Source organism: Triplophysa dalaica, chromosome 14 (assembly GCF_015846415.1).
Source record: "Triplophysa dalaica isolate WHDGS20190420 chromosome 14, ASM1584641v1, whole genome shotgun sequence".
Lineage (NCBI taxonomy): Eukaryota > Metazoa > Chordata > Actinopteri > Cypriniformes > Nemacheilidae > Triplophysa > Triplophysa dalaica.
This window is the reverse complement of record NC_079555.1, coordinates 620,400-635,998: the sequence shown is the minus strand read 5'-3', so window position 1 is coordinate 635,998 and position 15,599 is coordinate 620,400. Positions and strand designations below refer to the sequence as shown.

Sequence of the window (15,599 nt, the reverse complement as noted above, 5' to 3'; positions counted from 1 at the left end):
ACCTGCACGCTTTCATTCAGAGAAAAACACAGACTGAAGAGCCAAAAGAGCAAAAAACTCTTTTGTGTGTTGTCTGACAGAGTTTGTGTGTGTTTTGTTCAGGCACCAGCACACCTCCAGGCCTCAGCGCCGCAGGCATGCCCAGTATAACAGGACCCATCACGGTCAACGGCTTCAGCGCTCTTCCACACCAGACCAACGGACAGACCTCCTCTGAGACCATCTACACCAACGGGATCCATCCATACCCAGGTGTCAAAAATGAGCATCATGTTATTGACATAAAAAACATCTTGGAAACATAGTAGACTTGATATCTCGATCCGTGTGTGGGGAACTACAAAAATAACAGTTCAGAAATATAATTAATGTAACAATGTTCCAAGTTAACGGGAAGAAGGAGGCGGGAACCGGCGAACATTAAACCAACTTTTTAATAAAATAAACAAACCAGAAAAGCACACAAACCACACAAGGGCCACACAAACATAATAAAACATAACATAAAATCCAGGGCTGTTCCTCTCTCGTCGCACACTCCAGTCGCTCGTCCTTTTATGCCTCCGATCTGCTCTGTGAGAGATGCGAGACCGGTGCAACGCGGAGCTGAAACTCATTATCACTCACGTCACCGGCCTCGCGTCGTTCTCTAACGGCTCTCGTCCTGTCTTGCTCTTTACAATTATTAAAAGAATCAAAAGTGATAAACATTGACGTGTGTTTCCAGCTCAAAGTCCGACGGTGACGGATTCTCTCCAGCAGGCGTATGCAGGTGTACAACATTTCGCAGGTTAATCACATGTTCTTTAACATTGTCTGTCTTTCTGTCAGTCTATCCATCTGTCTGTCTATCTGTCCATCTGTCTTTCTGTCAGTCTATCCATCTGTCTGTCTATCTGTCCATCTGTCTTTCTGTCAGTCTATCCATCTGTCTGTCTATCCGTCTGTCTGTCTGTCAGTCAATCCGTCCGTCTGTCTTTCAGTCAGTCTGTCCTCCCCACTTCTACTGTATATAATATACTGCCTATTATTCTTTAAAATTAGATTTTTTTGTGCAACAATAAATATTTCAAATAGTACTTTGTTGACATGCTGTAATTTGTGCATGATTATATCATCAAATGTCCCACACATTTCATTGCCTTGGAATGACACTGTTCTATCTGACATTTTTTTTTAACTGAGTTATTAACATATTCTTATTCTGTGACAAGCTAAATGTTTTTCACACACACATATTCACACACACACTATATTTAATTATTTAATAAAATTGAGTTATTTACTGTGTTTTACATTTTGCAGTTAAGTTTAATACAAAATCTAGAGAAATATGAATCAAAGTCTAATGAATGGTCAGGTGCATTGCATTGTGGGTTATAGTTTGTCACACATTGAATGAATTCTTTGTTACGCTGAAATATGAACGTGAATTCTCTCTCGTGGTCACAGCAGCGTATCCTGCCGCGTATGCACCCATTAGCCAAGCGTTTCCCCAGCAACCAGCCATCATCACCCAGCAACAGAGAGAAGGTGAGTAAGACCACACCCCCTCTGATATAAAACACCTGACAACCGACAGACAGACACATAGGTTCATACTGACAAAAAGAGAGACAGACTGTAAGAGACAGAGACAGATACACAGTAAAATTGACAGACAGACAGACAGACACACAGAGAGACATAGGTTCATACAAACAAAAAGATAGACAGTCTGAAAGATATAGAGACTGAGAGACAGACAGACAGACAGACACAGATAGGTTCATACTGACAAAAAGAGAGAGAGACTGAAAGAGAGAGAGAGAGAGAGAGACAGACAAAGAGAGATATACAGACAGACAAAGAGAGAGATACAGACCGACAGACAGACAGACAAAGAGAGATACAGACAGAGAGACAGACAAAGAGAGAGATACAGACCGACAGACAGACAGACAAAGAGAGAGATACAGACAGAGAGACAGACAAAGAGAGAGATACAGACAGACAAAGAGAGAGATACAGACAGACAGACAAAGAGAGAGATACAGACTGACAGACAGACAGACAAAGAGAGAGATACAGACAGACAGACAAAGAGAGAGATACAGACTGACAGACAGACAGACAAAGAGAGAGATACAGACAGACAGACATAAGTTCATACAGACAAAAAGAGAGATACAGACAGACAGACAGACAGACAAAGAGAGAGATACAGACAGACAGACAGACAGACAAAGAGAGAGATACAGACAGACAGACATAAGTTCATACAGACAAAAAGAGAGAGAGAGACTGAGACAGACAGAGAGACACATAAATAAATCAACATACTGAGAGAAATAAAACGACAGACAGACACGGACAGACAGACAAAGAGAGATAGAAAGTCAGACAAAAAAGAGAGAGAGAGAGAGAGAGAAACAAAGAAAGAGGGAGAGAGAGACTGGAGAATAGTGTGACCAACTGACCCTCACGTGGCATATTGAGAAAATCTTCTGCATTTTTGTTGTCACATTAAGAAACACGTTCTTTAACCTGAAACACACATAAGACGCCACATTGTTTATTAAAGTATTTAACAGCGCAGTGTCAAAAGCAGCAGTTTTAAGCCTTTTCTCCAAAATATGAGAAGGAGGCGTTGATTTCAGTCATCCAGAGGCTGAAACGTCTGTCAGTAGTGTTTAGCCTATATGGAGTGGTTAGCGTATTAAAATAAAAATGATTTGCAAATCATGAATTTCATTATTTAACAATAATACATTTTAAAGGAGAAACTCCTTTTCCTTATTTGTTAGTTCTTTATTCGTTTAGTTAGAAGATCTTCAAAGTGAACAACATGATAACTCCACGTCTGATCTGCTCAGAGACAGCGATCCTTTAATTGAAATGTTATATTACATTTGATCTATGCCTTTATTGTGTTGAAGTTGGAATGGACTAAGTAACAAATTATTTCTATAAGCTAAAAATATTATATAAAAATGTTTAGTTCTGTTATTATATCACAGTTTCGCTCAATGGTGTCCCACATTGTCCCACACAGACGGATTACCTGTCCCACATTTGGTTTGTTGTGTGTTGGTCTTCTCATGAGTCACAACTGAGAAGTTCCTTCAATCATCTTTCATCAAACTTCTTTTAACAAGGACGACAATGTCTGAGTCTTTCAGAAGATCACGGGTGGCATCAGAACACATTTGCATGCGTCTGTGTGAAATCTGATTTGTGTGACTTGATTTGTGTGTGTTTGTGTTGTTCCTGCTGCAGGACCGGAGGGCTGTAATCTGTTTATTTACCACCTGCCGCAGGAGTTCGGCGACGCTGAGCTCATGCAGATGTTTCTGCCTTTTGGCAACGTCATTTCCGCCAAAGTCTTTGTGGACCGGGCCACCAATCAGAGCAAGTGTTTTGGTTAGTACCCACAATGCTCTTCAAACGCTTGAGCGAGCGTGAGCGTCGCCTGGGTGTCGAGCTTTTCAAATCTTATCACACCCCACTTCACTCCGCACAATTAGTTCATCTCGAGCCTTTATTTCCCGCGTCTCCATTAATCAAGTGACGATTAATTCTGGGAGAGAGAGACGTCCCGCTCAAGCGAGCGCGCAGACACATGCGAAGGCCAGTGGGGATTTGTGAGCTTGTTCTTCTGGCCTCTGCTCATCATCGAGCGCTTATGAGACGTTTCATTCTCATCTCACTCGTCTTCATCATTCTCCTCACGTCTCATGATTTTCTCTGGCACTTGTATGATCAGAGACTCTCTTTCACTCTCACTGTTTCGCCGTTTTCCCTCCGTTGGTGATGTAGTTTTGTTGGTTGTAGTGTAGAGTTCATTCATTTCAGATGCTGTTTGACACACCTGTAGAGTGTGAATGTGCCCACACAAACCTTGGCCACCAAATTACCCAGAATTCACTTGATCTTCTCGCATCTCAGGATCTGAAAGCCTCACAGCTGCGTGATCCCTGAAGTGTTTTTATTCAGATTATTATGGAGTTATTATCATAAATATCTTCCTGCATCTTCACTGACAAACACAAGTGTGAGGATTGTGTCATGTGTGCAGTAAAATTAGATATGAACAGCATTCAGGAAGGAAGTGAAATCATCTGTTTCTCTGAATATTCCTCGTTTACATACTTTCTCGTCTGTGATCTCAAGGATGTTGATGTGAACTTGAACTACAGTTTTAGAGCTGTAATAATTATTAAATAATAGTCTCATCACAATTATTAGACACAGTCGCAATTATCTGGTATAATCACAATTATTAGACACAATCTGAATTATTAGACACAATTGGAATTATTTGACACAATCGCAATTATTTGACACAATCTGAATTATTAAACACAATTGGAATTATTTGACACTATCGCAATTATTTGACACAGTCGCAATTATTTGACACTATCGCAATTATTTGACACTATCGCAATTATTAGACACAATCTGAATTATTAAACACAATTGGAATTATTTGACACTATCGCAATTATTAGACACAATCTGAATTATTAGACACAATCGCATAATGATAAATAAATGGGAAAAGACCTTGGGAGAAAACAAACTTATGGTTATGAGAATGTCAGCAGAAAAAGCAATAAAATACATAAATAATTCATTCCTATGTCAAAGTGATGTTTTGTCCAAGTCAGAGAACACAATTCTGTTTATTATGACCATTTATTGTGCTACCAAATTGTATGTTTTATAATTAAAATCTTTAGTGCCACGATGTTTCAGTGGTTTGGTGAGAATCACCCTTGCATTGTTTTTTTATATTTGAAGTGAATGACTGTACGTGTGAAATGTGATGAAAAGTGCTGTAAGATGGAAAGAGAGAGCGAGACAGGGTGAGATTTCAGATGAATTGTGCTGTCTGGACGTGTCTTCTTCGTTTGTTGAAGGGATTTTGTAAAGACTCTTGTCTGTCTTATCTGTGTCTGACAAAAGCTCAGCCTCTGTTCCCAGAATTCAATTGGGTGAAATTCGTGCCAGTGCTCTGTCAGAGAGATAAGAGCTGATTCTGAGCCTCTGCTCGACACAGTGCCACACATGATCAGAGGTTAAAGGTCATTGGGTTACGCATCACTGCTGTTACACTGTATAAAATCCAACTTGCAAAATGTTCTCAATACAAAGATAAATAAGTAAATTGAATTTACAAAACAGTGTATTCTGAACAAGCAATATTGCAAGAGTTTGAAAGTTCCCAAGATGCATTGCAACATGTTCAATTATGTGTTTTTATTTTATTTTATTTTAAAGATGAATGTTTTAGTTCATGCTGGCTTATTTTATGCTTTAATATGGTTGTTTCAGTTTGTCATCTGTTGAGTTTAGAGTTCTTTTAATGAATAATGGTTTTTGATTGTTACTATGGTTGAGATTGGTGTGTTCTGCATAGCCGGTTTATAAACACTCAACACAATCTGTTTAAACAGTTATTTGATCAAAGTTTGGGTCTGTTTGAGCCAGAAAACATTTACAATTGTAGTAAAAGTGTTTATTTTGTTTATTTTTATATTTAACACTACTAAAAGAGTACTTGGAACATTTCATTTAGCTCATTTACAATTTTTCATCCACACATCAGAAATATATGAATTGCCTGAACAACAGTAATTGGTGTGCTTCCCTGTAGCTCAGTGGTAAGAGCATTGCATTACCAACGCAAGGTTGTGGGTTCGATCTCAGGGGATTGCAAATACCTATGTAAAATGTATAAGATAAAGCAATGTAAGTCACTTTAGATAAAAGCGTCTGCCAAATGCCTAAATGTAAATGTGTGACAATAATATCTTTATAAGAAAAATAAGACAATCAGCATTACATAAGCAAACAAATTTAAGTTGGCTAAACAAAGTATCATTACTTTGAAGAATTAAATAGTATACGTTGAGTCAACACAAAAGTTTTTACGTTGGCTCAATTTTTTTACAGTGTATTGATGTAAACAAGCCTTGCACCTTGATTATTGAACTTCAGCATTTTTATGAATTAAACTCATTAGTATGTGATGTGATGTATTAACAATGGTGAAGAACTGAAAACAGTAAAAACGTGCGCAGTGTGATAACCAATCAGAATTCACAGAGTGTACTGAGCATCATGGGCTGTTTCTACATGATCAGTTGTTGCTCACATTCTCTTCAAAATGTAAAAACTGTCAAATTTGAGTTGTTTGTAAAGACTGCAGAAGCAAGAACTATCCTGTTCACTGTCTCTCTCCATCTCTCTGTCAGGTTTCGTAAGCTTTGATAACCCGTCGAGTGCTCAGGCAGCGATTCAGGCAATGAACGGTTTTCAGATCGGCATGAAGAGGCTGAAGGTTCAACTGAAGAGGCCGAAAGATGCCAACCGACCGTACTGATGCTGAGTGAACGGCTGGCACGCCCCTTACAGGTCAGAGACACTGTCATACATTCATCGTGAGGATTCACACGGTACGCGGTGAGCGGTAGAATTGCCGCCTTTAAGACGATGTGGCTGCCGCCGTTCACAAGAAGATGAAATATTTTTATCGTCAGCTGCGCATGCCGCAAAGAGCTGTGCCTGTTGAAACCCTCCTCCTTCCCCAGCTTCACCTGTATTGATCTGATACAAGAACTGCGTCTGATTTCGCTCACTTGTTCACTCATTCACTACTCCCTATATAGCGAATGCTTAATAGTCCACTATATGGGGAAGAAGGGAACAAAAATGAAATTCTGACAGTACTGTCGCAGACATTCGTCATACCGCTTATATTATGCCTGTGTGGCTTTACTGATTGTTTTGTAAAATGGTAATTGTAATACATCTCCATAAAAGGGAAGGAAGGAGTCGGGAACCGGCAAACATTTAAACATTTAATAACAGAAATAAAAACAGCCGGCGGCCCCTCACGGACGACCGCCGGCGAAATAACATAAACACAAGTATAAATACAAATACAAACTTAACATATGTTCGGGCCCGGTCGCTCGTTCTCTTATATGCTCCTGATCTCCTATGTGATTCGAGCCCGGTGATTCGAGCCCGTGGGAAATATAATTGAGCGAGTGTACATCGGATGTACCCTCAAAATCAGAATGCTTTGTGGGTAAAAGAAATGAAAGTGAGTTGTAGACTCAGAATTCGGACAACATTACAAAATGGCGGACACCTGATATAGTGCACTAGATAGGAGACATACAGGGGGAGAATTCAGACACAGGTGATCACCCAAGCTGTGCGGGGTTTATTCATATAAAGTATGTTATACTTGACCCTGGATCACAAGACCAGTCTTCAGTAGCACAGGAACATTTTTAATAAAGGACAAAAATACATTGTGTGGGTCAAAATTCGCTATTTTTCTTTTATGCCAAAAATCATTAGGATATGAAATAAAGATCATGTACCATGGAGATATTTTGTAAATGTCCTACCTTAAATAAATAAAAACTTTATTTTTGTGAGTGGATGTCCTGCCACAGTGCCTCTGATTCACAACTTCAAAGGCAATTTTCTCAATATTTAGATTTTTTGCCCTCTCAGAGTCCTGAGTTTTAAACAGATGTATCTAGATATTGTCATATTATAACAGCTCATACATCAATAGAAAGTGTATTTATTTATTATATTTATAGATTTCAGATTATGTAAAATTTGTATTTAGAAAAATTGACCCATAAGAGTGCTTTTGTTGTCAACGGTCATAAATGTGCAGCAGCAGCATGTTGTAGATGTATTAGCAGCAGTGTTGGGTAAATTACTAGTTACTAATAACATATTCAATAGTGTTATTAGATTACTGTACAAATGACTCTCTCCAAAAAATATTTAGTTACTTATTACTAATGACTTTCTATATTCTACATCAACCTTGATTAGTTCATTGATTCAAGGATAGACATGAAACGGCTCTTCATTCATTCAAATAAATAATATAAAACTACATAATGTACTCTTATTAACTGACTAAAGTATTACAAATGTGAGAATTATACATTAAAGCACACTAACATCCTAAACCCTCCGAGAGTTGTCATGACAGAACTGTATATCATCGGCGTCACCAGTTAAATGTGTTTTAAAGCTTTATGAAGAGTAAAGATTCCATTAAACTTCATGAACATGTGATGAATTATTAAAGACATGCTGAAGTTTAGTCAAGAGAGCTGAGTTCAGAGAAACTGAATGAACAGTAATGTACAGAAGAGAGAACAGAACCTTCTCTGTGTGTGTGTTCAGTATCCTCCCCTGCTTTCATCTTTTAATAGTTAAACTGAAAATTCTCATCAATCAAAAGCGTGCTGAAGAGGAAACTGCCATGGATTCTTATGTTTGTTTGTACAGTAGTTGGTCAGGACGGCTCAGGCGTTCTAATGTACCGTCAGGAGAATCTCTTTCCATTACTGTAAGTTCTTCTGTCGGCGGTTTGTGACAGTGGCATGACGTGACATCATCTCTATATGGTGTTTTTCTGATAGCTGCTCTTCGTGGTTCTGATTTCCATGGGTGACCTTTGACCCTTTGGCTATTGTACCGTCAGATGTTGTGCGTGTGTGTTGGATCGATGTGTTTCTTTCTTTATTTCAGCTGTGTGTTTGCTGTGTTGTGTGCTTTTGGAGATGTTCACAAGGCTTTTAAATGCAGACAGGATTTCTTTTGTAATCTTAAAAAAAATCTTGTTCTTGACAGGAGCATCAGCCTCTCTCCAGACATCACAAACATTAGGATTGTTTTCTGTTTTTGAGGACAGTCGTCAGTAATGTACACTGAACAAATACTTTACATGACAATAAACCGCAGCGTGTAACATTGAATAAGTCGAGGAAGAGTTGAAGTATTTGACAAATCACAACAGATCTTATTTGGAAAAAGTGACTTGGGTGTTTTGATGTAAATCTAAAAGTTGACTTGAACAGTTATAAACTGAGAGTTTAATCTTTTCCTGTTTTTTTGGGTTTATTAAAACTTCGGGGGTTTATTTCTGGGAGTATTTAGGTGAAGATAAATAAGAAAGTGAAGTGGAGGAAACAATTGAATGAATCTCAGAGTGAAGATTATGTTCATATTTCATCCCCAAATCATATGAAGAGTTTGGTTCCCAATTGAGATACCTCTGTTTTAAAAATGTTTCAAAAATCATGTTTTATTGTGCATTCCAATGAATATCAATCAAACTGCAATTGGTTTGTTTTGATTTAAGCCACAATAACAAAACAAACTAACAAATAAAAAATATAATTTTGAAACCAAACTTTTCATATATTTTCCATGGATTTGTAGTTATTATTATAATACATAAAAGCTTTTGCTTTTAAGCATTATTTTCATGAAAGCTCTTTGCAAAATATTCTCAAATGTGTCATTTAAAAAAAATGTCATTCTCATGATTTAAATACAAAAACACTGACGAATGATTTAAATTGCAAAGCATTTATTCTTTATGATAGTATTTGTTGTACCGACTTAATTTAGTTTGACTGTGCTCATTTGAAATTCTGCACAATCCCACAAAACAATTGAATTCTTCCTCAAACAACATGTTTTTGTGAGTCGGAATCAGTTTTTCTTTTTACAGTTGGGTTTAGTGAGTTCATCAGGATTGTCGTCAGCGTTTAAAGCTTTTGATACCTTCAGACCGTCTTCATTGTCTGATTTCTCTTGTTTCTCCTTCATCTCTCTTCTGTTCCTCTCTTTGTCTCTGTCAGGACGAGGGACGTCAACACCTTATATCCACAAGTGCAGTATCAAAGACTTTAGCTCTTCTACATATCACGAGAGGCGAGCGCTCCAAATCTCTGAGGGCTGGAAAAGAGGAACACAAAGATTTTTTTCTGCCAACTTTTTTCTTTCTCCCCCTTTTCTGCTTCGACATTTGCAGGATGAATTTGGCAGAGAATGACTTTTTTGCTGCTGTTTTTTTTGTTGAGAAAATGAAAAAAGAAACCTTTATGAACACATTATGCTCAGAGCATGCAGAAACAAATAACACACACACATGCTCATATAAACAGATGGAAAAGTATTTTGAACTCTTCATGAGAAATATATTGATATCTTTACACACACGCGCATACACGCCAGCCTGCTGCCATTTTGGTTTTTGTGCCTCTACACACCTGCTGACTGGAGGAATCCAGGAATAACAACATGCATCATTCCTTAGGAAATAGGGACCAAAGGACTATACGCTTTTAAAAAAAAAAGCAAAATATCTAAATATATATATATTTAAAAATGACAAAAAAGAACTCTTACTGTACTCTATAGCTCCGCGTATAATGAACACTGAAGTAGAAGAGAGAATGTTTATTCATCTGTTAAAGAAAGACTGAACGATGAAAAACGCATCTGCATCCACAAGTAGATTTGCAAAAGTGTAGATTAGAGCGGTAGATTTGCTAATTTTTCGTGATTTCTATTTATTTCTTTTAGCCAAGATAATACTTGAACTTCTGAGGTAAATGGCTCGTGCGCATCCTCTCCATTCCAGTATTCAGAAAGAAGCGTGCCGTCTTGACGGGTTCCCAGAAGCCTTTGTGTTAAAGCGACAATCCACAGCGAGATATTGGACTTGTGGCACGCGATCCCGTGAGCGGTCTGAACTTGACCGAACGTGAGGACGATGAAGATGAAGAGCTGCTGAAACTGCCAGATGAACAGAAGTGATGCAACACAGAAGGAGAAGAGAGACGTTTGAATGACCTCTCACTTCAGTGATACCATGAGCTCTTAAACACTTCATGTCATCTCTCACATCATCATCATGAGTTACAGCCAAACCTTCTGCTTCTAAAAGTCAACATAGAAGAGTGAAGCAGGAGAATGAATCCGTACGAGAACAACTGTGAGTGTATTTTAAAGAAAGATTATGAAGATGGAAATTGTTGTTTGGAATAAAAAAGGAAAGTTTTATGAAGAGATCTATCAACATATCCAGATCTGAAGACAGATTCTCCACATCCGTCCGGAACGAGTTTTAAATCATACGATCTGCATTTTCACTTGTTTTTAGGACAAATCTTACCAATTTAATATTGTTTCACGCTTTACATGTTTATAACACACAGTGTCTTTATGTTGTGATTTTCATTTTTTTTATGTGCAGAACAACAAATGATCCTCTCACGTCAGGTTTAGGCCTCAAGAGATTCTTTCACTTAGTTTTTTAATTCTCTGTGTGTACATCAACACATATGATCGCTGATATTGAAAACTTTGGTGATTTTCATCTCTCTTCACATGATTATCTCTCTAAAACATTATTTTCTTATTTTCATCTTAATAACTTTTTTTTCTAAATCCTGATGATGCATCTTTCTCAAGGCCCTTACAGAGAACACACATGATCACATATTTAACACTTTTGTCTAGATGCATTTAACTTTCCATGGTATCACATGTAAAAAACATGTCAAATGTCATGTGTTTTTTCTGCAAGAGAAAGTTGCAATGCAGTTCAGTTTTACATTTTCACATGAGACAGATTTTTTTGTAATAGGAAATGAAACTCCCCAGTGCACTGTAAAACTTTGCTGTAATTTTGCAATAGTTTTGCCAGTAACTTACTGTAGATTTGATTCATATTATTAATATAATATATTAATATAAATCCTATTAGTACTGTTTTTTACTTTTGATTAAAGTAAAACACTTTGGCTTTTGACATTCAAAATGAACAAGAATAGACTGAACTCATTACTGGCATCACATTGCAAAAAATGACATTTTTTCTGGGCATTTTTGTCTTGTTTTCTAGTAAAAATATTGAAAACTTCATAAATTATGATACATTTACATAAGAAGAAAAGTAACCTTAAACAATATGTCTTATTTAATGAAAGAAAATATGAGAACTAGGTAAGTTTTTGTTTGAAACAAAACTGTAAATGAAATCTGCAGTAAGTTACTGGCAAACCTGCTGCAAAACTACAGCAAAGATTGAAAGTGTGGATTATATTTCAAGAAACTGAACACTGTAGATGTGTTTTCTGCCAGGTCAAATCTCAATGGTTTTAAAAGTGCCAAATGAATCGTGTCCTTTTATAAGCTTGCATTTAATCACACAAAAGCTTTTCATTTGGATAAAAACCTAAATCAAGCACATCCACAAAGCACACAGATATTCCTAAAGCACACAACACAACAGTATTTGATGCGAAGTTCATTTTCCTTCATGATCTTTATTGTAGTTTTATTTAATATTGTCTCATATCTCACAGAGTCAACATAAGATGAGCATGTGAGGTCAGAACCTCTGCTCGGCGTTTGGGTTTAAGTGCCATATGTAACCAGAGGAACACATTCAATTCATCAATGTTAAAACACTGCAAAATGAAATTTTTTCCAACATAAATGTCTAAAGTTTCTTGAATCAAGACCCGTTTTATTGATGAGCAAGATGACCTAAGAAAACAAGTCTTGTTTTTACACAAAAAAAAATGAAATTTCAGTGAATATGTGCTTAAAACAAGCAATTAATCTGCCAATGGGCTAAAGAAAAAAATCTTGAATTAAGGTTGAGCTTTTTCATATTCACTTAATTCAAGATTAATATTTGACCCTATTTGCAGAATTTTTTTGCTGCGCTCAAATTCACTGAAATTTAAAAATAAATTAAAAACAAGACTTGTTTTCTTTGGTCATTTTGCTCATCAAAAATTGCTTGAAAAATGTTGACATTTGTACTGTAAAACAAGACAAACATACCAAGTAAGAAAAAAATTAGCCACGGTCGTTCCCAAGAGAAAGATTAGTAATAACTGAAGGGAAATTGTGTTGGGCATTATTATTTACTTCTCTCAGAGTCGTAGAGAAGACTGTCAGTTATTCAGGTCTGTACATTTGCATTGTGACTCTGTAAAAACACACGAGGCCGTGTGAGCGCAGAACCATCTCCAGATGCCCTCTGGGCTTCAGTCTCAGCCCCGAAATAGCAGCGATTGTCAAGACCGGGAAGTCAAATGTAATTGAGTACAGGAGGTCAAGATTAACTTTCAGACAGGCAGAAAGAGGAACGTTAAAACAGTTTCTGGAATGTTCTGGGATGTGTGTGCGTGTGTTATAAATGCATGCGGACACTGAACTTGATGCTCCACAAATCTTCTTTTAATCTCTCAGGGCATCAGACTCAATGATGTCATGGTTTGTGGAGCCTCTCCAGCGTCTTCGTCATTTTTGAGAACACAAACACAGAAGTGTGTTTTTTGTGACGCTGTGACATCAGCACCGACTCAGAGAGAACGCTTTAAACCTTTTGTGCAAATGCAAGCCGCCACAGGACACACGTGTGCAATCGTGTCTCGTTCAAATGAAAGCAAAAAAAGCATTTGTTTCCATTCCTTATATCTAGAGAGTCTGCTCTGTTAGTTTAGCTTCAGTGAGCGTGATGTTAATCTCATCTCAGGACAGGGCGGTCCGGCCGCTGCTGGGGGTCACATGTTGTATTCAAGGTACCCTGTGCCAGGAGTCACTTTGAAGTTTACATCATCATATTGACAAATATCAAAATGCTTTGAATACATGATTAGCAGTACGTTTGGTTCTGGGAAGAAAACCTGAGGATGTGTTTAGATGTATGGAGACTGTGACTGATGCTAAATCTTTCATGTCCAGCTCACGTTTTACCCCAAAATCAAATAATATTTCACAAAGAAAAACAGCTCATTTTAAAAAGTGTTTATGTAGCACATGAATATCAGTACATCATTATTTGTGCCTTTATTATATAGAGATTAAATCATATTAATGAGAGCAAATATTACGGTGTTTTAATGTGGTTTAGAATACTAAGGGGCGATTCACATTTCGCATTAAAAACTGTGTGGTAAGCGCGGAAACCCTTTTTTCCAAAGCGCCCAGGAGTTTGAGCTCTCCTGGCGTCTGTCGTTGCTAAGCAACCATGGGCCACAATAGCCGTGCTGTGATCATGTGTACCTCCGTCTTCACTGAGCTTGTCTATATTGGTTGGTTGGTTCTTGTCACATGACCTGCGGTACGTCTACATTTAAAATAATGAATATGCGCAAACAAAAGAAGCAAAATGTGAATCGTCCCCTAACAATACTCCAGCTTTATTAATTGTGCCATACGCAAGTATTTTCATTTAATATTCACTTCAAATTTTCAGTTGTGTTTGTGTTGATTCAGGGGTGAAGTGTAAGTTGGACGTAAGATTCACGTCTGTCTGTCTGCTGTCCGTCTCACATCCGCACGATGTTCCCATGATCCTCTTCTTCACACTACAGGACGTCTGTTACTTTATAGGCCATAGAACAGGAAAACAATGGAGGATACACAAAAGAATCATTCACATGTTTCACTGAGAAAGGAAGCGATTCGATGATTTATGAGGAGTACCGTATAAATATCTATATTTCCTCATGCTTTTATATTTTTAATGTGTTAAAGTCACAGACGCTTTTATGAGATTTATTCTTGACTCATGGAAAAACAATTTGTGACCAGAAATTTGCCTTGAAACTGTTTTCGCAGTTGTTTTCGTTTCTGGTCATCAAATGTTTGTTTGTGGATGAAGATGAGGATGCAAAACATGTAGATTTGTGTTATAATGTCAGTTGTTTCATGGTTTTATGAAAGTGAGTATCCCAGAATATCACGATTTACTCACATTCATGTTGTTTCCAACTTCTGCGGAGCTCGTGAGAATCTTTTAATACAGAATTCAGTGAACACTGTCAAAAAAACAATAAAAGCACTATGAAAGTTGGATTAAATATTATACATGAGTCTTCTGAGACATTGTATTTCATTTCAGAAGTGTTCACTTTGAAATATTGTTTTAAGATTTAAATGAAACTTAATAAAGGTTTGGAGTAACATGCGCATAAGTAAATTATGGATGATTTATTGAAGATGTTTTTGAGGTTGTTTCGTCTCGTTTACGCTCACGGCTGTTCGGACCAAACTCACATGAGCTCACATGTTAAAATCAGATGTACCATTCTTTGCTTCTTCATGTCTCGTGCGGTTTCATTTTAAATGCCTTTTATGCCTTTTCTAATCTTTGCATTGAAACATTACAGATGCTGACAAAGAAATCGATCAGATGATGTTGAGTTAAAGTGAATTATCAGTGTTTACTTGAAGATCTTTTGATGTGTAAGATAGTTTGAGCTCGGCCGTGTTTCTCTCTGTAGCTCTAGATGCTTTGACTCTTAATAAAGCACACTTCTGTAGCTCACGTCACGTCTCCTCGTTCTTCAGTCTTGAGAGAAACAGTAAATGCATCAGCACGTTTCTTTGTGTTAATGGACATAATGGTGTTGAGCGCACGTCAATAGCCAATCAGATGAGAGGATTCAAAGCGAATCATTTAAAAGGTCAAATAATGAATAAACCATTAGACGACCTGAGGGAATTCATTACAGTACGCTGAAATCAAATTCTTTTGTTGTCTTAAAGTAGATAACTAGCCTAGATCTTTGTGGTTTGTTTTTTAAATCTTTTTCTGATATTGTTTTCCACAGGTTGAACTGAATTATTTTACTTTCTTTTTTAATAATTCTGCACACACACATTTTCTTCTTTCTAACCATCTTTAAACAAAATAAGAGTATTGACTTTTTTCATGGTTTGGAGACAAAATGCTATGAAGTTTATACCTA

General features: G+C 37.2%; 1 protein-coding gene across 7 annotated transcripts in view; it reads left to right on the top strand.

Moving 5' to 3' along the window:
• celf6 (CUGBP Elav-like family member 6) overlaps nucleotides 1–15,151 on the top strand; it is a 48,533-nt gene extending 33,382 nt beyond the window's left edge. For 3 of the 7 annotated variants that reach the window (XM_056765856.1, XM_056765852.1, XM_056765851.1), the window contains exons 8-13: nucleotides 103–252; nucleotides 728–790; nucleotides 1,453–1,533; nucleotides 3,259–3,402; nucleotides 6,243–6,402; nucleotides 9,681–15,151. In XM_056765856.1, coding sequence (XP_056621834.1) covers nucleotides 103–252; nucleotides 728–790; nucleotides 1,453–1,533; nucleotides 3,259–3,402; nucleotides 6,243–6,370 — 566 coding nt within the window. In that variant the 3' untranslated portion in view covers nucleotides 6,371–6,402; nucleotides 9,681–15,151. The remainder of the gene's footprint in view (nucleotides 1–102; nucleotides 253–727; nucleotides 791–1,452; nucleotides 1,534–3,258; nucleotides 3,403–6,242; nucleotides 6,403–9,680) is intronic. The other 4 variants (XM_056765855.1, XM_056765854.1, XM_056765858.1 and 1 more) reach the window with 2 other exon arrangements.
• The last annotated feature ends 448 nt before the right edge of the window (nucleotides 15,152–15,599 follow it).